At 39.7% G+C, this 23202-nt stretch overlaps 1 protein-coding gene across 1 annotated transcript in view; it reads right to left on the reverse strand.

The window, feature by feature from the left end:
* Abca1 (ATP binding cassette subfamily A member 1) overlaps positions 1 to 23202 on the reverse strand; it is a 136541-nt gene that overhangs the window by 108299 nt on the left and 5040 nt on the right. Inside the window, exon 2 of the mRNA XM_033759198.1 lies at positions 3833 to 3995. Coding sequence (XP_033615089.1) covers positions 3833 to 3898 — 66 coding nt within the window. The 5' untranslated portion in view covers positions 3899 to 3995. The remainder of the gene's footprint in view (positions 1 to 3832; positions 3996 to 23202) is intronic.

The following is a 23202-nucleotide window of genomic DNA, read 5'->3' on the forward strand; positions in this document are numbered from 1 at the left end:
CTCCACCTAAAACCAGATGAAGACCCTGACAGCTCTGGAGTCCCTCCCCCTTCCCTGTCTCCAACACTGTTTGTGTTGAATGACGGCCACCCACACAAGTTAACTGTTACTTTGGACCCAAACTGAGCTTTGCACCCAACTTTCGTAACTCAATTCATTGTACTCTTTGCTCAAGGGAAAGCTAACCTGGCTGATGGTCCCATGAGTCTGCACAATGAAGGCCTGGGACAGGGGTCTCCAGGACTCATCAACAAATAAAGTCAATGAGATGGGCAAAGCGCCTTGCAACAAGGCTCCTCTGGAATAGACTGCTCAGCTCCAGGCTTGTATATATGCATTCTATTCCTCCTGGAAGCAGCACTCAAGCATCTTCTCAAGACTAAAAGGTAATGGACCAGCAACACATTTAGCAGTCAGTGAGAAAAGTCCTGCCAAACATGTCCCATATGCAAAGCTCTGTGCTGGGCTCTAGGGCTAAGTGTATACATGCCAGAATCTTAGAAGCAATGAAACGCTCAATGAATTTCCATGCATTGTGGGCAAGAGCCATCAAGGGGCTGCTGAATTTGTACCTAATGGGCAGGACCAGATCTATGTGAGGTAACAAAATGGCACCAAAAGCCTTAACAGTTTCAAATGTCTAAAGAACATAATCTAGAAAACCAAGCCAGGTGGAATAGGAAGTAGATATCAATCAGAATCTCAGACTCAGGATTACAAAATATTTAGTAGAGAAAGCAAAGTCCGAAAAGAAGGACCTGGTCTGCAGGTCTACCAAGAGATTGGTTCTGGTGCTACTTTCATGACTGACTCGATCCAAACCCCAGCAAACGTCTGAACCTTAGTCCCATCAATTAACTACACAAGGAATAGGACAGATCTTTACAGCTCCAGCTCTGACCATCTAAGCTTCCATGACTTGAAATAAACTCCCCTTTGTTCTAATTCAGCAAAATGCATTTCCTTTAGAAATCAGGAAGGAAAAAAAAATAAGAAAAGAAATCAGGAAGGGAGGTGACTCAAACAGGCTAGCAGGTATCAGTGCAGAATTTTAAAAAGACATTTGTGTCATGTTATAGGGAACATACATCCTTCTTCCACAAGATCTCTGCCACAAACTGTCTTTAATTAGGCCCGTCTTTATAATTCTAATGCCTTTAAAGGCATCAACAATACTGAACAAGAAGCAACAAGCTTAAAGCCAGTGGATGGATAGTGGCCCAGGCTCGATGACGCAACCCCACATCCTGTTCCAGGACATTATGCTCCCAACTCCTTTCCTGCCTGAGCATAGAAAGCCTCTTCCCTGACATTTCCTCCACTGCCAAGCTGGGCACTTTTATGCAGCTGCAAAGGACTCAGAAGAGGGAAGAAAGTCCACTGCAATGGAATGGAATGAGATTTCAGCTTCTGTCCCAGCTTAGTTGCTGCTTGGCTGTCCTTGGGAAATCTCTTTCAAGCTTGGTGTCCCAGGTTCCTCATCTGTAAAAACAGAAGTTTGAATAGAACTGCTCTTGAGCCCCGCTTTTGTTGCTAAAATGATATGGTTCTTTCCACATTTTACTAATGGACACACCATGGCAGAGACAATTTTCCACCAAATGGGCTGCTGCCCACCAGGCTGAGAAGAGGCAGAAAATGTAAACCACATAGTTGCTAAGCATGAGGATATCTCCAAACATATTAGACATGGGAACACGAGCTCCTCAGACCAACTGTAACATGCAGGAGTTAAGGCAAGAAAGAAGTAAAAAACTTCAAGATTGCATGTAGGTAGAAGAAAGAAAAAATAAGAGTACTACTAAAAGGCAAAGTGCCGAGCTGGGGATTTTGCTCAGTAGCATTGTGCCTGTCTTATAAGTACAAGGCCCTGAGTTTGATCCCCAGTACCAAAAAAAAAAGGCAATCTGCCATACCAATGTAGATTACCAACTCTGGAGTCCGAATGTCTGGATTTGAACTCCACATATGCTCCTTATTAGTGGTATGGACTCCTGGCAATCACTTAACCTCTCTCTGCATCATATTCCTCAGTGATGGCATGAAGAAAAACAGCATTTGATAAGGCCTTAAAAGGGATAATCCAGTTAATAACCCACTTTGTATATGGTACATGGAGGCTCAATCTAAAGGTTCTTATTTTATTAATATATTAGGCATTATATTTCACTAAACATACCAGATAGAGAGATCCTAGTCTCTGCTCTCTCAGTAGTGATTTGGTGATTCAATGCCCCCACTGGTAACATGAGAAGGCAAACAAAATTGGTACTTCTCAAACTAAAAGTGGTAATATTTTTGAAGGGTTATACTTGGATTCTCTATGAAGATTTTAAATATTTGGGGTTTTCATTTTAATGGTCATCTAAACAAATTGTGATAAAAAGATCTAATTTTTTCTGAATATTTTAGAATCAAATTCTGGCATGTCTTTAAAGCCTAAGTATATATCTGATTGTATGATTGTGCTAGCACCAGTTTAATTGTATCAGGTTAATGACAAAGGAGTAGATGCAGACTCAATTTATGAACAATGAGATTGGACCAAATGGAGGACAAATGACATCAACTGAGAGTTGTTCAAGAAGAAAAATGGATGGAGAATTCATCATTAGCACAAACTAATATCGAAGGGCCAAACCCAAAATGATCAGCTATACACATCTGCTACCACATTCACATTGTAATTTACAATTTGAGTTTCAGCTAGACATCAGTGGTCTTACTACTTTTATGGTGTTAATTTGAATTGTATTGTTTGTGCAATTTTCTTTGTATTTAACGTGTAAATATATATGGGTCATATAGTTGCAACAGAGCCTATTAGGACAAGGGATGCATATCTAGTTTTCATGCAGTGGAACATGCTTAAGAAACATTATAATAAAGAGAAGTTTAGTGAATACAAGGATACCTTGACATTTTTGTCCTTTTAAAAAATGTCCAAACATTACTCTACTTTGGAAAACATTGAATTAATTTTTCTCCAAAGTTTTTCAGAGCTCTTTGAGTTTCAGAAAGATGATCATTTTGGTTACAAACAGATTCCGCTTCATCAAGACAGCCTAAAGGGGTGGGGATGGAGGCTTAGAATTCAGGAAGAAGACTAGACAAGAAATAAATTCAGGGAAGTAAACTGGCTAAACCCAAAGGACTAAGCAGAATCACTAAGAAATAGTGATCAGAGATGAAGAAGTCAAGAGCCGATGCTTGAACTTCAGGAAGTTTACCCTCCCTATAGCTCTCATATCCATCTGTGCAAAAATATGATTCACCTACACACGGAAGAGGCTCTTCTTAGTATTACCCAAAGCACTATTGACCACCTACGAAGTGAATTGTTTAGACTTCTCCACAGAACTAAGACTAGACTAAGTTATGATATTCTTCCAGGCCTACAGTCAATGCTATAAGGAAGGAGTACAGGCTGATATTGAGAGGTCGGGGCACTGATCTTGAAGAGCTGGCAATTGACTTACTTTGCTATGAATTGCTTGAAATACAGGGGCCCATGAGGTGGTCTTGGAGAACCAGGGGGCTCCTGAGCTGCAGCAACAAGAAAGTGTGGTGATCGGGGCAATTTTGAGCCCAGGATCCAGAGATCAGAACTCATTCCTGCACCCTAATAAAACAAAGCCAACATTTCTGCCTGGCTGCAAATCTTCCTTCTATACACAGTAGGCCAGGACCACACATACAATCTTGAATCCACTTACTGAGTGCTACACTCACTTACTCACTGTATGAAAACCAAGAGCACTGCCTTCCTCCCTCCCTTCTTCAACCTCAACCCAACACTATGGAGAAAAGTCTCAGAGAAGCCCACACTTACTGTTTGTCTTCTTCTGAAAGTCAGGTTCTTCCATAGCAGCAACCTCAGCTGAGGCCAACAAGCCATGTTACCTCCTCCAACAGCACAGAAACTTGTGTGTGGCTTGGGAGCCCCGGAGGCAGTGGCCAGAGCTCACGGCAGGGACACTGTGGCTGGTCATTAACTGAAAGATAAAGAAGGAGGGAAAAAAACTGTCAATTACAACTGCAAAGTCATAAACCAATGAGGGCAGTCACTCCAGCCCTCTCATCTGAGACCTCCAGCACCCAAGTCTGCTTTGGGATTTCCCTTCCACAAATCATGAATCTGGACTCCAAGTCTGAGGGTTCTCTAGCTATTGTTAAGGTCCTAATCCTCTTAGCTCTACTGGAATGATCATTTGTAAATGAAAACAGATCTTAGTGGGTCATTTTAGGTGGCCAAGCACTTCAGATGGAAATGGCATAATGAATCCCAGAGACAGTTCCTGTTCTCTAAAAAAAGTACCTCCCCTCTTACATAAAATGTCATCAGTATTTATCAATCTGCCTCAACCTTGTAGTGATTTGCGCTACTCTCTAAAATTACTGCACACAAAACTTTTATCAGGCCACAAAGTGGTTCCTTCAAGTGATAAATGGGACCATTCAATAGAACTATTTCCCAGTCTCGAAAGTCTCAGGACATCTTAGAGGACTGTGAGTAAACACCAAAAGCAAAACCAAACAACAACAACAACAAGAAAGAGTCACCAACACTTGGCCCCCAGGTGAGAAAGACAGTCCTAGAACTGAATCTCCCTGGAAAAAAAAAGTATCCCATGGAGAAACAAGTTTGCTGAGGCAGGTGCAATGTGGCGTGTATGAATCTGACAAGCTCCCATAGTCAGAGACATATGCACCCTCCTAGCTTGTATTTCAACATGTGGCCTGGCTACTCCTTGTCTGGCATCACAGGCGCCTCCTTCAGAATATCTCACCATGCGGGAGCAAGAAGGGTTCTTATGAACAACAGATATGACATTCTGACTCAGTTAATTATCATGACTTGACAGTGGCATGGGGGTAAGGTGGGACATTGGGCATTATTGGAACCAGCAGCAAAAGGAGCTAAGACTATAGTAACTGCCGTGAATACAAAACCAAAAATGAGGCAGAACATCCATGAATCCAAAGGAGATCTTGGTGCAAACATGAACCGCTAGTAGAATCGTATCCCTCTGTCTCCTACCCAGCAAGGACTTGGATTAAAAACTTCTAGAAAAGAAACTGGAAGAATTTGCCATGTCTGAAAAGGGGTGACCTGCAATTATGTAATTCATTCATTAGAAATCCAATAAGTCAAGGTTTTTTTCTTAAAAATCTATCTTTTCTTTAACGTTTGCTCGGCAAACCTCCAAGGAACACAGGCTCCCAAAGTTTCTTATTTTAAAAACAGGAGAACTTAAACCAGCACCACCACATCAGTAGGCAGTAAATCATTTAAAAATGTCAACTGGTCTCATAAGCACTAAGAGCCAGCATTGCTTTGTGAGATGCAAGCTTACAATCCCAAATTGGCTTCTAAATGGCTTAGGATAGGGCTTGCATTCCAGAAACAGTTAAACAATTAGCTAGATTTTTCTCCTACAAAGACTGCTCTCCAGGAATCACTTAGTTGGTTTATAAGCTACATGAGTCTTTTCAGGTCCCCAGGTAACATCCAGGAGACTGGAATATAGGTTTGCTATTACAAAGAAAAACTAACCAAGCAGAAGAAGCGCAGACATGAACTAACCCCAGCTTCCCAACCATGCATTCTTGGCAAGGCTGTTATGTATTCTGGGCATCAGTTTCCTCACTATAAAGTAGGGATGACAACATTTGCCTGGTACGGCATTCTAAAGACTAAATAACACAATCAAAGCAAGTTCCCAACACAGTACATGGCATAATATAAGTGCCAAAGAAATCCAAGTTCCCTTCCTCCCACTGGTGTTTCTCAATTTTACCACGACTCTTTACCAGAGAAATGGGCACATCCTACCTAAATGAGACATTCCAATTTCTAGCAAATTTCATTGTGAGCTCTCGGAAAGGTAAGAAGATTAAGGCAGGAAATCAGAATCTGAGAAGTCTAGTGTTGGGGTCCTGAGGGCCAAACCTAAGCACTGAAATGCCTCAGTGCACCGAGTGGAGAAATTCAGAGGAAGAGAAGACACCACAGTTCTTTAAAAAAGGAGAAAAGAAAGACCAGGATGAGTTTTCTTGGAAAGCATTTTCCCAAACGTTGAATTTCTGGGTCTATAAATTAGGTTCTGATCTTGAGGACCCCACCCCTAATCCCAGGAAACACACAGAAGAGATTAGTAAGAAGTGTATCAGAGCAGCAGTAGAAATATGCTTCTGGCTTTGGTGTACGCAAACAGGCAAACTTTCAGCCCCAATTTCTTCCTCCTTAGCAGTTCCTGGCCTCCCCTGCACAACTTCTACCCATGGTACATCTCTGAACACAATAATCAATTCTGAGAGCAATGCCACCAAAGAAGAAAGTTTGTCAATGCCTGAACCCTTCTGTTCAGTTAATTAAAGGCAATACGACATTTCCACATCAGTTTTTCAAGGAAGTGAACAAACAAACCAAAACAGTGAACTAACCCCAGCTTCCCAACCATGCATTGTTGGCAAGGCTGTTATGTATTCTGGGCATCAGTTTCCTCACTATAAAGTAGGGATGACAATATTTGCCTGGTACGGCATTCTAAAGACTAAATAACACAATCAAAGCAAGTTCCCAACACAGTACATGGCATAATATAAGTGCCAAAGAAATCCAAGTTCCCTTCCTCCCACTGGTGTTTCTCAATTTTACCACGACTCTTTACCAGAGAAATGGGCACATCCTACCTAAATGAGACATTCCAATTTCTAGCAAATTTCATTGTGAGCTCTCGGAAAGGTAAGAAGATTAAGGCAGGAAATCAGAATCTGAGAAGTCTAGTGTTGGGGTCCTGAGGGCCAAACCTAAGCACTGAAATGCCTCAGTGCACCGAGTGGAGAAATTCAGAGGAAGAGAAGACACCACAGTTCTTTAAAAAAGGAGAAAAGAAAGACCAGGATGAGTTTTCTTGGAAAGCATTTTCCCAAACGTTGAATTTCTGGGTCTATAAATTAGGTTCTGATCTTGAGGACCCCACCCCTACTCCCAGGAAACACACAGAAGAGATTAGTAAGAAGTGTATCAGAGCAGCAGTAGAAATATTCTTCTGGCTTTGGTGTGCGCAAACAGGCAAACTTTCAGCCCCAATTTCTTCCTCCTTAGCAGTTCCTGGCCTCCCCTGCACAACTTCTACCCATGGTACATCTCTGAACACAATAATCAATTCTGAGAGCAATGCCACCAAAGAAGAAAGTTTGTCAATCCCTGAACCCTTCTGTTCAGGTAATTAAAGGCAATACGACATTTCCACATCAGTTTTTCAAGGAAGTGAACAAACAAACCAAAACCAGAAAAGTAGTACCATGTACTGGATTTCTCAATGCTTCAAAGCACAGCACACTCACACCTGCCCTTATACACATTTCCAGTTACTGGCCTGGAAAGGATCCCACTTCACAATCATCATCTGTCGATAGGCCACTCTCACCTTCCTCCTGGATGACAACAGCCACTTCCCAGACTCCAGTGTTGCCATACACCACCCCCTTGACACAGGGCACCCAAACTTATTCACTAATCCAAGTATCTGAACATGCCATTCCCCAGTCCTTTGTCAACCAGCCATCACTCTGTGGATGGAACCCAGCCTTCACCAAGGATGACTAGGCTTCCCTGCTGGGCCTCCAACTGCTCTCTGACCATCACCTCACTTTCCCCTGCACAGCAATGCCTTGGAGCTCTGAATTACAGGCTCAGGATGTGCTGCATACTCTTGGTTTCAACCACTCAGACATTGCAGGTGCAGTTCCTCAGCCTAAACACTTGTCTGCAGCACCATCTGCCTGGCTGACTCCTCCCCAACCCTGGATCTCCACGTAGCTGTCACTGCCGCAGGAGTCCTTTTCAGATCACCTCCTCTGCAAGGACATTGAGTCAGGAGCTCTTCCTTGGTGCTCTGAGACCAACCTCAATTTTCCCTTACAGGAACTGTCTTACCTAAGTCAGCAAAAAGACCATTCCTGCTTCTTTCAGCACTGTTTTCCTGGTATGCAAATATAGTACTGGCTTGTAGGAAACACTCTGGGGATGCATGCTTAATTAATTAACAAAAAGATGGACATGTGAAACAGGGTTTCAAAATTCTAAGGTGGTGGCATTCCTGGGCACGTGGTAACTGATTTCTCAAGCTTGATTAACTGATTCAGGCAAACTGCCCCCTGAGAGGGGAGCTCTGTGTTTGGCAAGCATCCACTACAGACTCCGGAGGTTCACAGAGGACTGCTGAGTGTCAAAGGTGACCCCTGGGACATCCTGGAAAATGTAATTGAATCTACATCTGCTTCCATAAACATCAGGTTTAGCTGAGATCTGAGCTGTCCTCTCAAGGCCACCAGGGCCATGAAATCTGTTTTCTGCTCATCCTCATGCTCGAGTTCTAAAGGCTAGTCTCTCTGGGTCTCATCATCAGTCACCCAAGCAGATTAGTCCTCGGCAAAATTTGGTAATTTCCACTTTCCAACCTTGTGTTATATGGTACGGACTGGAAGAAAGTGACCTTTGACCAATTTTTTTCAAAGTTTACTTCAATTGCCACTGACAGTTTGAAGTTATTTATATCTACAGAATACAAAAGACTATTAAACTTCTCAAATAAACAAAAAACTGCTTAATTAACATCATTTGTTACAGAGAAATGCAACTAAAACCACAAAGAGTTATCACTGCATACCTACTAAATTAAAAGGTTAAAAAGTGCCAGCAAGCATATGGAGCAATCAGAATATAATATACTGATTGTGGGAATGGAAAAGCCACTTTGGGAACATTTAGAAGTTGCTTGTAAATAAATATATACACTGTGGTAGGGCCCAGCCATCCCATCCTACCTACTTGCCCTCCAAAATAGCAGCCTATGTCCACACAAAAACCTATAAGTTAATGTTTATAGAAGGCATCTAAGTAGAGCCAAAAACTGGAAACAACCCAAACGTCCATCAAGAGGTAAATAAATAAAAATGGAACACTACTTAGCAACAAAAGGAACAAACCAGTGGTACATTGCAACAACATGTATCTCCATAACTTTTGCTAAGAGAAACAAGCCAGATGCAAAAGACTACACACTGTAGGATTCTATTTATGTGACCTTTTCTTTTGGTACTGGGGATCAAACTCGGGTCCTTGCGCTTGCGAGGCAGGCAGCGGAACCATGGAGCTAAATCCCTGGCCCCTATTTATGTGACATTCTGAAGGAGGTGAAGTAACAGAGACAGAAATCAGATCAGTGGTGGCCAAGGATTCTAAGTGGGAGAGAGGACAGACAACAAAAAAGTGTGGAACTATTCTGTGATGAGACAGTGTTGGTAGTCATACAACTGTATGCATATGTGAAAAATGTGTACTTTAAATGGCAAATTTTATTGTAAATAAATTATATATCAATAAACTTGACAACAAAAAAAATTGCCTTCTATAATAATAATAAGCATAACCCACAAGTCAAATTACTCCTTGGAAGATCTAAGAACTGCATTGTGTAAAGCCTGATGATTGCATAGATAAATATTCATCACTATTTATTGATTCCACAAACAACTGCTGCCTCAATTCTCCAAGGGTTCCATTAGCCACAACAAATATTTACTGAGCACCTACTTATGTGTCAGATGCTGTTCCAGACCCTGGAAATTCAGCAGGAAACAAGAGAGGCAAAGTTTCTGCTTTTATGGGGCCGCTTTTCTAATGGAGGGGGTGGAAAATAGGTAAGGAACAGTGTGGTGGGTCATTAAAGTGACAGTTGGCAGTAGCAGTGGTGAAGAACACAGTAAGCTCAAGAAGGGGAGAATCTCTAGGACAACGAAGTAAGAAAGCAGCTTGACAATACGCTGCCCATAAAGGGGTCACTTCAGTAACTGCAAGCACAATGCATGCTTTTCATTCTTCCCTAAAGCAAAACCTGGACTCAGGGATGTTGACCAAATTAAAAAATAAAGGTCCCCCACACCCCACTTCCAACACACACTGCTTTCATGAGTGGCTTTGTAAGTCATAATCAATAATGCAGTGAATGCTGACGGTAGATGCAATCCAATGCAAAGGCAGCCTAGTAGACACATACATTCTGCCGTGTTCTCGTCTTCTTTAGTCACTGGATACGGCACCATGAGACTTCTGGCTCCTTCCAAAAATCAAAGTGATCATGAAAGATAAATATTCTGAATTTTGAGGCAGCTATGACCACACAACAAAAAAACACTCGTGAAAGAGGACTTTCGGGACTGCTTAGAAAGGGGCAAGAACTATGGAATGGATGTGTCTGAAGCAAGGGGAATATTTTGAGAGGGACTTAAAAATTTAAACAGCCACTGTATCTGACTGTGTGTTAACACCTCATATCTCAAGTAACGGAATGGAGGTTTCACAATACATAAATGGAAATTCTTGGTTATTTAATTATTTATTTATCGGTACATTTAAGGTATACAATGTAGTGACACTCAAGAGGATTAATGATAAGGTCTTTTACTGTAAAATTTTTAAAGCATACTTCAAGCACACCTTGCAAATGTAGCATGCTTTGTTGTTTTATGACCTAACGTACTGCTGATTCTGGAAAATGCTCATTTGGACCTCAAAAGAATGTATATTCTACTATTCCTGGGTGGAATGCTTCAGTTGACTAGTACTATTGCTCAAGTGTTCTATATCCTTTGTGATTTATTGTCCAGTTATTTATCAATGAGTGAGAAAGAAATATGGAAATGTACAATTAATTCTTGAATAGTCCAGCTCCTGCCCATACTGCCAGTTTTTGCTTCACGTATTTTGGGGCACCCTGGTTTTGTTCAAATGTATCTATATTGCTGTATCTTTGTTGTGAATTGACTTTTATTGTTATAAAATGTTCATCTTGGTCATTAGTGACATTTCTTGTATGTATTTACAGATATTTTAATAAGCCTTCCAGATCTCCTATGGTTACTGTTTGCTTCTTGAATTTTCTTTTCCCATCCTATTACTTTCAATCTATTGTACTTTAAATATAAACTGTTTCTCCTATACACAAAATATACTTTTGGTCCCATCTGATGATTCTTGCCCATTGATTTGACCTTTTACTCCAGTAAAATTAAATGTCATTATTGATATATTCAGATTTATGTCTGATTTTTTAAATGTACATTGTGACCTTTAATCCTGATTTGTAAACATGACTGGATTAAGAAACATCTAGTAGATTAGTAAAGCTTGGTCCTGGGTGTGACTAGGCAAATGACACTGCATAACTTCGGATGCCATAGATGTATGGTCCCTCGCCCGTACTCTCTGGTGCTGTTTCCTTGGTCTGCTTCCCAGACACCATGAACTGAGCAGCCTTGTTCCTCCATGCCCTTCCACCATGATGTTACTGCCTTGGAGGAGTTGACAATGGACTGACTTTCTTGAAACTGTGAGCCAAATTAAACTCCTCCTTTCACTTGTAGGTGTTGGGTATTTTTGTCTCAGCAGTGCAAAACCTGACTAATACACACAGTTTTTCAGTGCAAAGAAAAAAATAAAACAAAGGTCCCCAGGAACCTCGGAGGGAAGGGGAAAGGGATGTCTATGCTCACCTAACACTCTGCTTCCCACTCCCTCCCTGAACAAAACAATTCGCCCTTTTGCACTTGACATGTGCATTTCAAAGAAAGATGAGGGAAAATGACCACAAGCAAGAAGAAATAAGGAAAAGGCATGCAAAACAGGGAAGTCGGGAGGATTTTTTTTCCCAATTTGGCACAGCCAAAACAAAAACTGGGATGCATTCCTGTGCCCTCTGACAGCATTTAATCTGTCCACAGAAATGCAGGGAGGGAAAAAGTGCACAGGTTTCTGCTGCTACCAGAAAGCTAAGGACATTCAGAAGAGAATGACTTGCCTAGACCTACAGCTGACCTGCAGGTTGCTCAAGAAATCACTTTTTTTATGACCATTATATGCTCCTTTCTGCTAAGCTATTTCTCCTATGACTCTGGAAATGCCTCACAACTTCTATCCAAATAGTTCACATTCCTAGGATATGCACTCAGCAACTAATTGTCATTCTTCAAAGCCAGTGGCCCAATAACTGTTATTTCTCTCAACTTAAATAAATAAATGTGTGTATTGTTTTGTGTTTCCTGTGTATATGCATTCTGTTTCAAGACCAATTTTCACAGTTACCAGGAGGGAGGTGGAAGCTGACATTTCTGCCAAGAGTTCTCAGTATGTCTCTTGATGAAATTGTTCATAAACATCCTTTTCTTACTTGAGGTATAAAGGACAAAAGGTGTACATGCTTATAGAGTTCTGGATGTTTTATATAAATAAGCAGCTATCCAGTAAACCAGAAAGCAGGAGTTGGATTTAAACAATATTAGATATCAACACAATAGGTACTGGTGCTAACACTCAACCCGTTGCCTATTCATGAATTCATTGAAAAGCAAAATTCACAGATGTGACTCGTGTCTTATTTGCAAAAGGATGTGGAGGGTCCTGTAATATTAGGATACAAAACTTTTACAAGCCTAACAAAGCATGCTTGTTTCAGAAAGGCCTGGTCTCTGATTGCATCTCTGGGTGTATGTCTCTCTCTGGGTCAGTAGCCATCTTCAAGGAAAAGGCTAATGAAGTTACTAAAGGCCAGAAAACTGGGCTGGAACAAGTTCACAGCACCCACAACTGAACACAGACTGTGGATGCCATGGGGAGTGGGGGATTTTGAGTTTTCCTATGATTTCCCCTAGGCTGATCCACTGGCTTTAATAAGTCTGAAGCTAATCTGACACCTCAGTTTAACTTTTCTGGCCTCCAGATGCTAATGGAACTTCAATCTTTAAGGCCAACTTTCCTAGTGTGCATTAAATCACATCCCTTGAACTTTGTGAACCATTCAATGGACCCCAGTTCCAATGAAACTGCTCTGAGTCCTACAAGGACCGTGGGGTCACTAGTCAGTCACCCCTGGAAATCATTCCCCTACTTAAAACTGTTATATTTTAATGCTCATATTTCAAGAGATAAAAAGGGCAAGAAGTCCTCCACAGTAAAAGTCAAGGATAAAATGATGTCATTCTATCATTTCAGAAAAATTACATCATTCTACAAGGGGCTCTGCTAACAAACTGCTAATTTCAAAAAATATAGATCCAATGCATTTTATCAATTCCAACAATCCTGGGGGTAGGGGCTAAGGGTATTATATGCATCAAGCTTCTTTATCAGCATACTTGATTATTAGTAACAATAAGATTGTAGATAACTGCACATCTCCCTTTCACCCTAGGATATGTATCCAATTTCCAGGACAAAATTATTTGCTAATTTTCAAAGTGAAAGCTATAAAACAAATACATACATAAAACCCAAAAGAAGAAATCCATGAACACTGTACAAATTTATACCTAACCTTTGAGAAGTGTAACTTGTCACGTTCTCAACAATTCTACTTTGAAGGTGATTCTATATGTTTAAAGTGGGCTGGGGATTTAGCTCAGTGGCTCTGCTGCCTGCCTCACAAGCACAAGGACCTGAGTTTGATCCCCAGTACCAAAAAAAAAAAGTTTAAAGCTATTTCTGCCATGCCACTGATACTAACTATAACCCTTCAACATTTTAGTTGCCAGCAAAGAAACAGACTCAAGACCTTTAAAACTCTTAAGAGCCAGCCATTCTGGAAACACATCAGCTCTGAACCCAGGTCTCTGCTTCATAGTGGCAAAATTACAGAGAAATTCTAACAAAACATTAGAGACAGTCCCTGTGCCCCTACTGATTTCTATGAAAGGGACACAGAGCAACCTTTAAAGAAGACTTCTGCAAACAACACTATTATTCGACTTTTCCCTGGTGGGCATATATAGCACACCTTTCTCTTAGGAAAATAAACATTTCTCTTAGAAAATAATGAACCTGTGAAGATTACACACTGTAGGGGAAAAAAATAAAAGTTTTTTCAACCACAATAATGCCAGAATGAGAGGGTCCTGAAGGGAAGGAATTCTGCATTCATAAACTTCCTGAACTACAGGAATAGGAGCAAGCAAGCTTTCATTAGTAAGCCTTGATTAGCACAAAAAACTTGATTGGACACTGCTGTCTTACAAGAAGATTTTCTAAAACAATTTAAAGAAACATGGTTTAGTGACTGTCTCAGTAAAAGTCATTTTGCTTGGCTTACATGTCTGAAGGATCTTCATACATTGGCCCTTCGCACAGTCTAAAGAGTATATATTCATAAAAATGCTCAAAGGACTTGAGAGACAAACAAATTCAAATCTTTTGTCTTTCCTTTCTGTTGGCCCTATTCTGCTATGTAATTAATTCCCCGGATCCTTAACTCTTCTGGGGTTTTTTCCCTTCAATTGACTGTTCCATTAGAAAGAAGAGAAGTTTGGTTGTTAGGGAAGGATGCCTTTGAATTTTGATGCTCCTACTCATTTCATGTCTCTGGGGCCCATAAAATAGAGTTAATAATGTATATAAAACATTTATCCAGTCCCTGGAACAAAGTGTACAGCCACAGCAGCCATTATAACGATGAGTGCTGTCACTTCACAGAGTGAGGTTTTCATCCAAGGTGGGGCACAGAGTGGTCCAGCCATTAAAGGAAATGCGTCTCTCTTCTTTGTCCACAGAGAGTAACACTCCCTGCACAGGCCTTTCCAGTGCAAACTGGAGGTCCTTCCAGGGCCCATCTCATGAGGTGAAAGTGTTACCTTGAACTCTGGTGCAACTTCTGGCTATTGTTTTCCCATATAATCCCCTTGGGGTCCCTCACTGTTTTTCTCTCCACTCTCATGGCATTTGGTGCCTTTTTCCCAAAGCCCACTATTACCTTCTGACAAGTCCTCAGCACCTGCCTCATTTCCTTTCCACCCCATTTCCTCCAGCAGATCTGTCATTTCTAATTTTTAAAAATGTAGACCTTTTAATTTCTCCATCTCTGCATAGCTCTATCTATAATCTTCTTCAGTAGAATAATTTATTGGGTGTTCCCTGCTAAATGGTAAGCTACATACAGCAAACTACTGTATCTCCATATATCATTCTCCACAATACTGAGCCCAGGATGACCCAGCACCCTGTAAACATCTGTAGAATGAGGGTCCCTGCAGTAAAACTTCAAGGGTGAGAAAAGAAGATTCATTACAGCAACAAATAAAAAGATTTCACTGAAAGTAAAGGTTCTGGTAGCTCAAAACTATGACTAAATTTCCACAAGCTCAAGTGGGAGAACATTTAATTTTATTTTCCTCATAGCTTCTCTAGTTTGTTGGGAAGAACATTCATTTTCATTAACTTCCTACAAGTTAGTCAGAATCTGGAACTGGTCAAGCTGAGGCCCTAGAACCCCTGCGAATTTAGCAGCTGACAAATTTGACACCTACCCCACCAGCTCAACCCGGGATATAAGACTTCTTGCACTGCTCAGGAGCTCTGAACTCTAAACCAAGACTAAGACAAGAACTCAAATAACCCTGTTGGCTTTGAATATAATTATTCCATCTTAACTCTTCATTCCCTTGACTTTTGCCAAACTGAGTCATCCCAGGACCCCATTCCAAAAGCTCTTCTACTGGCCAACTCTGGAGGCAGTGCAAGCAGATGTCATGCCCGAGACACCTCCGTTTGTGCTGCCACTAACTCGATAGGAAAATTTCAACCGGCTCCCAGGAAGGGCACACAGGCACAGGCCCTGTCCTCCAAAAGCTTACAACTGAAGTTCTCTAGAAAAACTAGAACAAACCACTTTGCTGATTGCCTCATGAAATTAAGAGAAGAAAGAAGAATAAGATCAAAAGTTTGAATGCACGTATTTATCATTCTGAAAATTATATGTTAGGAGGATTAGCCTTTTTTTTTCAATATTGGCAATATGAGCACTTTTATTTGAAATCTGAGAGGATCCTATAAAAGGAAATAGATTTGTTTTATTCAATATTAGCAAGATTCTCTATATTCCCTTTTAAAAAGTAATACTGTCATTAAGATTCTCACAAACCAAATATTCTGGTGCCAAAGAAAATTACTCAGGGGGGGCCAAGGGTTTAGCTTAGTGGTTCTGCCGCCTGCTTTGCAAGCAAGCGCAAGGACCCGAGTTCGATCCTGGGTACCTTAAAAAAAAAAGAAGAAAAGAAAGAAAAGTACTCAGGGAAAACTGGAACTAAATTATTGGGTGGGATTTCTGCTAGTTAAAAATTCACACAGCCCAATATCCCAAGTAACAATGTGCTAGGTGTCTACATCAGGTGACTGCCGGTGTCCCAAATGGAGTTCCACCTGCACACAGAGTACCCTACTCATCATCTCCACAGGCTCCTGGGTCACACCTACTCCCCTTAATGGAAGCCATATGAACCAAGTGGCAGACACTTGCTATTTATTCCACAGAAGACAAAGCCATGCTGTGATCAATCATGTGAAATGTGTCTGGTGTGTACTAGAAAAAGACACTAATTCCACTAAATTTACAAATTCTGCAACAAGACTGACAACTGAATGAACACAACTTGACCAAAGGCTTTCTTTATTTTGAACTCTAGGTCCTTACTACAATTAACACAATTATTAAAATAAAAATAATACACCCTCCCTTGAGGTACAATTAAATCTTAACCAGCCAAAACTAGCAGGGATTTTATAGTTTTACATAAAAAACCAGCACCTAGGAAACCCTCAACATTCAGGATTTCTATAGAGATGTCCTTCTCATTTGAACTTAACACCAAAGAGCAATTTTTACTTAAGAGAGAAAAAAGGTTACAGTTGAATATCCCTTCACAATTCAAACTGACCCAGTAAAAGAACAAATAAATGAGACCAGTTCAATATTTAAGTTCAATGTCTCTTCTAAGCTGAAAAAGACAGACTTTATAGACAAATTCTTGTTTCTCTCCTAAAGGGCACTGTTAAGGTGATTAAGTTCTGGAAAGTAGAAAGAATCCTGGATTAAAGAGGCAACACACAATATTAATTTTTAGTTAATGATAGCTGGAAAGTGAACACAGGCAAGGCCTTCTACCACTTTGGGCCTGAGAAGAGAAAACAAGTCTGTATGATGAAAAGGCGAGAGTAGATGAACTCCCAAGGAAACTGCCTGGAGCCTAAGCATCCAGCAGCCATGGAAAATCTGAAGAGCACAAGAAACCACAACACTAAAACCCAGCCTCACAAACATGTTTCCACTTCCTCACACATTTCTGGTAGGGGCACAAATAAGTACACTTTGGCAACTAGGATGGAAGTGCTGATAGGTGCACAGGGGACAGAGAAGTGTCCCTTAAACATTGCAGGGAGGGTGCCACAAAGGAGAAAGCATGAGAAATTCTGCTACAGTTTGGATCTTGAATGCCCACCAAAGGTCCATGGTTTCCAACTTGACACTGTTACTATTAGGAGGTGGTGGAACCGCTGCGAGCCGAGTCTGTGGGTAACAAAAGTGTGCTCACAAAGGGTGCTGTGGGACCTGGGCTCCCTCCTCTTCTTTCTCTCTGATCATGTGAGTGATCTTGCCACACCACATACTACCAATGTTATGTGCTGCCTCACTACAGGCCAGAACTAACAATATCAATGGGTCGTGGACCGGAACCTCTAAAATTGTGAGCCAATATAAACCTTCCCTGTTTCTAAGTTGATTATCTCTGGTATTCTGTGATAGTGATGGAAAGCTTCTAACAAAAGTGCGGCAGGGGGTTAAAAACCGCAGACCCAGGAATCCGCAAGCACTAAATTTGAATCTCTGGTTCTGCCATTAGCCAGATATTTGAACCATGAACAAGTTATTTAACTTCTCTGTCAGATGAATCGTCTGGAAAATGGGGCTAAAGTAGAGTCAGTACTTCTTCACATGGGGGAGTGTTACACAAGATGAAAAAAAATGATATTCAAATGGGTTTAGGAGATGGGCAGACAGTTTTAAGCACTGAACCACATGATGGGAAAATTTTCTTCTTTTCAGCACTTTTTAGCCTTTATAAAAATTTTATTACTTTAAGGAAAGTTTCTGTTTGGACTTCTATTTGACACCTCTTTAACACTTGCTAATTTTCCTTTTTAACACAGTGAGAGCAAGTCTAGGAGGTAGCTAGTGTTTTTAGAAAGCAATAGTTATTTTACAGACAGACTCCCACTATAGGAAATCTACTTTCATTCTAATTATTTTTTAAATTACCTTGTATTTTTTGACAACTGATAACTGATTTTTAATTTGTGGGACTAGTACAATATTAATTTTAAAAATTCACTGATGATTACAAAAATGTAAGTCAATGTAATTACCTGGAGCCATCTTAAATTCTACCTGTCTCAGGTGAAAATTAAATGAGATAAAGAGATAATGCGTAATAAGCCTTAAGCCCAGGTGGGCTGTTACCCACAGTATCGTTGATGAGTAAAGAATGTAAGTTTACGATAGGGGAGACAAAGGCAGAGATGGAAGATGATTATGAGATTCCACTGCATGGAGCCAAATGACAGCAAAAAAAACTTTTAAAGCAGATGTTAGAGGAAAGATAAAAACTTGTAGAGGGAGATTCTGTTATGTTATTGAACTACATCGTGCGTCAATCACTCTGGTGAGAAAAACCAAGCATAAACCCCTTCAAGTATGCCCCCTTACAATCCAGGACAAATTTGTCAAAATAAATCAAAGTCTTATTCTTCGAAGAGCTTTGCATGCAAGCAAAAGAAATAATTAATGGCGGTGCACCCTTAAAGTCTTCGACAGTTCAGAACCAAGTACTTTAAAGGGCACGTGGTGTTTAATAAAATTTGCTGAACAAATGAAATTTCAGTTTAATAACACTGTTTGTCCATTAGCACATTTAACTTCAAAATACATGGCAGGGCCAGGGATACAGCTCAGTGGTAGAGCACACGCCTAGCAATCATGGGGCCCAAAATTCAATCCACAGCACTGAAAAAACAAAAGGCACACTTTGTTGTTGTTGCTTTTAATAAAGTATAATCCTCTTCTTTCCCTTTCACAGTAGCAAAGATCCACTGTACCCCAGCTAAGGTAAACTCTGTTACCTCCATCCCAAGGCCCTGTATCTGCTAATGAAAATATGAGGGCTTATCAGTCTGAGGCTTTCACTTTCTCTCTGCCTTCCGAATACTACTGCTTTCATCCATATAACTTGGGTCATTTAAATACCAGCTCTACCAATAAACTCAATGAGAAAAAAATAAAATAAAATAAATACCAGATCTAATTTAATTTAAACTGCACACCCCACCCCACCCCACCCCGTCAAAGGACTTGCTTCTTCAAGAAAACAAGCTTAGTTTGGCTTGTGGCAAGAATCAGTTATTCTCAAACCGTCATCCACTAAGAATTTTGCAAAGCAAGAGTCAACAGGACTATAACACCTGAAGAATTTCTTAGCAGATCTGTCCCCCAGCCCCGACTATGATCCAGAGCTCCTGTTTATTTTTCTCTTTCCTTCTTTCTTCCAGCCCTAATATTATAAATTCTAAAGCAACAAATTCAGGACAATCCTTTAGAAAGTAGTGGGTGTTACCCACCTGCTTGCTTCTAATGAAATTCTTCTAAGATATTTGGAAATATCCTCATAAAATATAGTCTAATTCTCCTTCTAGAATGGGCATTGACACTATTTACTTGGAGAATGAATTAGGTTTTGAAGTCTTCCTTTTTCTCTTGATCACATATTGGCTTAACAGAACTCTAACATAAAAAGTAAAGCCTATACCCAAAATAAAAATGTGCAGGGCAGAAACATTTTATTTCACAGAGATTCTCCAAATGGTCTGTTAGAAGAAAGACAAGTGTCTCTCTAAATCATGTTTATTCTATTAAAATTTATTAACTAGAGCTAACTCCTCCTTTTGCATCTCAGGGAAAAATTCCTCTTTTAGTTCTATGATGCAAGTCCTCATCCACTCATTGCAGATAAACAGGCAGTTTCGGTAGCTTCCTCTCTTCCTACCTTCCTCTCCTCCCAACATCTTTCTCTGTCCTCACTCTAAAGAGGACCACTCTGACACCTTCCCTGGATGTTTCTCCCCTACCCACCTAAACTCAAACAATGTGTTATACCAATGTTCCCTCAGAACACATCTCTGGGTGGCTCCAATCAAAGGACCATTCTTCTCTTAAATACAGACCTGGAATGAGAGGACATAAAAGCTTGAAGGGCTCTTTGAAAGTCCTGTGGGTTTATTTTGTAGGCCAACAATCTAAATCGCAGAAAGGCACAGTTACTTGACCAAGGCCACATTGCTCCTTACCGGGCATTCATAAACATCCTACAATTAAATGTAAAATTTGGAGCCTGTGCATACTTCTATAGAGAAAATCCATAGATTTCAACATATCCTGAAGGAAATAAACTACTATACCTCCCCCAAAATGATAACTACTGATGTCACTGTTGATCAAGGATAAATAATATGATAATCAACATACCCCTATATAAAGAAAATTTGAACTTGAATCTAATTTTTCCATGTTTAAATAATAATATGAATTAGTGATACAGTGGAGGAAAGGAACCCAATTCAAACCATTGCCATCTATTTTTTCCATGCAGGAGAAATCAACATAAGAAACATGATTAAAAACAATCTGAGATGAAAGTAAACTAAAATTGCACACTTATTTTTATACCACACCCATGTTTATAGCAGCACAGTTCCTAATAGTTAAATCTTGGAAATAGCCCTAATGCCCATCAACCAATGAATAGATAAAGAAGACGTGATTTTTTTACACAATGGAGTACTACTCGGCCATAAAAAGGAAAAACTTGAGACAGTTTTAGGTAAATGGATGCACATTGAGACCACATTCTTAACTGAAATAAATTGGACACATGTATGTAAATATTGTGCTGTTTCTCTGGTGTGAGAAACCAGAAATGTAAATAAGGACCAAAATGTATGAGAGATATTGTGAAACAGGGAGAAAATGTTCAAATGAGAAGGGAAACTAGGGAGAGGGAAAGGTGAAAGGAAGGAAGGGAAAAGGAAAAAATGGAAACAAAGCTTCTGTAAATAATGAGGGGAAGGACATTAAAGGGAGAGACGGGGAAAAAGAAAAAAAGAAGAATTAAGATAATATCATGTATGGGCCAAGGATTTAGCTCAGTGTTCCAGTGCCTGCCTTGCAAGCAAAAGGACCTGGGTTCAATCCCCAGCACCAAAAAAATATGTGTGTGTGTGTGTGTGTGTGTGTGTATCATGTACAGGTGCAAATTCTCTATGATGAATATGATCATTGTGTATATTTAAAATGTTGACTGGAAACACTAGTTATAAGCAATCTCCAAACCATTATATCATATGGTCTACATTGTACACACAACTGCATGCTCACAAATACCTATTTTACAGATAAGAAAACTGAGGCAAAAAGAGATTGGAAACTTGTCTAAAATTATGTTATCCACAGATGATACAACCAGAATTCCAATCTATGTTATTTTGATTTTGATATCCACGCTCATTTCACTAAGATCTACACTTGTATTTCAAGATATCCTGATAACTGATAATATGCACTATGTATTTACTTAGGAAGAACTAAAATAAATACTTTAAAGGTAGCTTCACAGGAGTCTTCAAATGGGTCATCTTCTAGAAAATTCCACCTAGGAAATGTCCTATACTGTACTAAGCTCCAGTTATCAAAACCCATCTTGACTTCAGAACTAGCTAGATAAAAAGCTCTGGCTTCCAAAGGCTTCTTGGAAGTTGGATTTGGCAAGGAAACAACACAGAATTTTAAACAAACACCAAAAATTAAAAAAAATAAAAGAATATCCGCAGGTGCACATGCACTTATTTGTTTTTGTTTAAATTTCTGAATTAGTGAGTTACCTCATTCTTTTTTTTTTTTTTTTTTTTTTTTTTTTAACCAAGGATCAAACTCTGGCCCTTGCACTTGCGAGGCAGGCAAAGGAACCACTGAGCCAAATCCCCAGCCCTTCTCATTCTTATAAATAAAAATTAATGTACAACTCAAAGAATTTAACTGTCAAATGTCACAGCCTAGAGCATTTTTTTTTTCAATCATAGCTGCCTCCAAAAGGGAAATGAAACTGGGAAGAAAAAGAACTGTCTGTTCTACACCAAGTAATCTGGTCTAAATAATTTAAATACACACTAAATTTATCAACCTATTAATAAACCTAGCTTTGAGTTGAGTTACTTGTCATTAATGATATTCTTATGCTTTTCTGTGGTTAGTCCATCATCTTAAGTAGTCTGTTAGAAACGAGCAGGAAACATGGGGTCTCCACACTCCGCTGGATTTGTTCAAGTCAGCATTTGTTAAACCTCCTCATACTACGGGGATGAATTAAGGACAGTGCAGAATTCATCAAGGAGAAGTCTTTAGAGAAGCATGCACACCAAAGGAAGACACATAAACATCAACTACAATTGTTTTTAAAAACTAAATTAAGGGCACGAAGAGTGATACGATTCAAGTTTTGTGGGAGTAAAAAGGAAATAATTACTTTTAACATGCAAATCAGGTTTTAAACTTTTGTATCAAGAATTTAAAAATTGAAAAGGATATGATTTTGAACTTACTTTGTTTTAGAAACAAATGTGATGCTCCCCCATGGTTACCACTAAATGCTCTTTGCTTTAACACCATTTATGATCTCATATGAATGCAGAATAACAAAAGGTCCTGGTATAAAAGCAGTTTTCTACACGAGATTTTCATTCTGTGGCTTCCTGTAGTTTTAAAATGTACCTCTCTAACATCAGAGAAATTATTATTCAGGGGACTAATTTCAAATGAAAATACCTAAATTTAAAGAAAAAAACACTTTTAGCCTTTTGCTAGCGAGACATTTCCTCATTTAACGACCATGTTCAGTTTAGTTCCAGCAACCAGGTTGTCAAGTGAATTGGTCACTAAATGCACATAGTATGTACATCACAATATTCAGAATAAAGAAATGTCAAAGGAAAATTCCAACTTGATGGCTTTGCTTTTTCTGCATAACTCCTACATGCAATAGTGTAGTATATAACAGGACATGAAACTACAGTACTGTACTGTACAATCGGCAAAAATTATAGTACTGTATAAGCAAGGTATACTGCATCAATAAAAAAGACATTGAGGATCTATAAACAAGGTGTACAAAACTGTACAAAAAAAAAAAAAAGGAGGAAAGTCAGAGCAGTAGGTCCTAAGTGCCAATAGTCATTAAATGGGTAGATCATTCAGTGAGGATATCTGCATT

This window comes from Fukomys damarensis, unplaced genomic scaffold, assembly GCF_012274545.1.
Source record: "Fukomys damarensis isolate Sample0158 unplaced genomic scaffold, DMR_v1.0_HiC HiC_scaffold_36, whole genome shotgun sequence".
In the NCBI taxonomy this organism is placed as follows: Eukaryota; Metazoa; Chordata; class Mammalia; order Rodentia; family Bathyergidae; genus Fukomys; species Fukomys damarensis.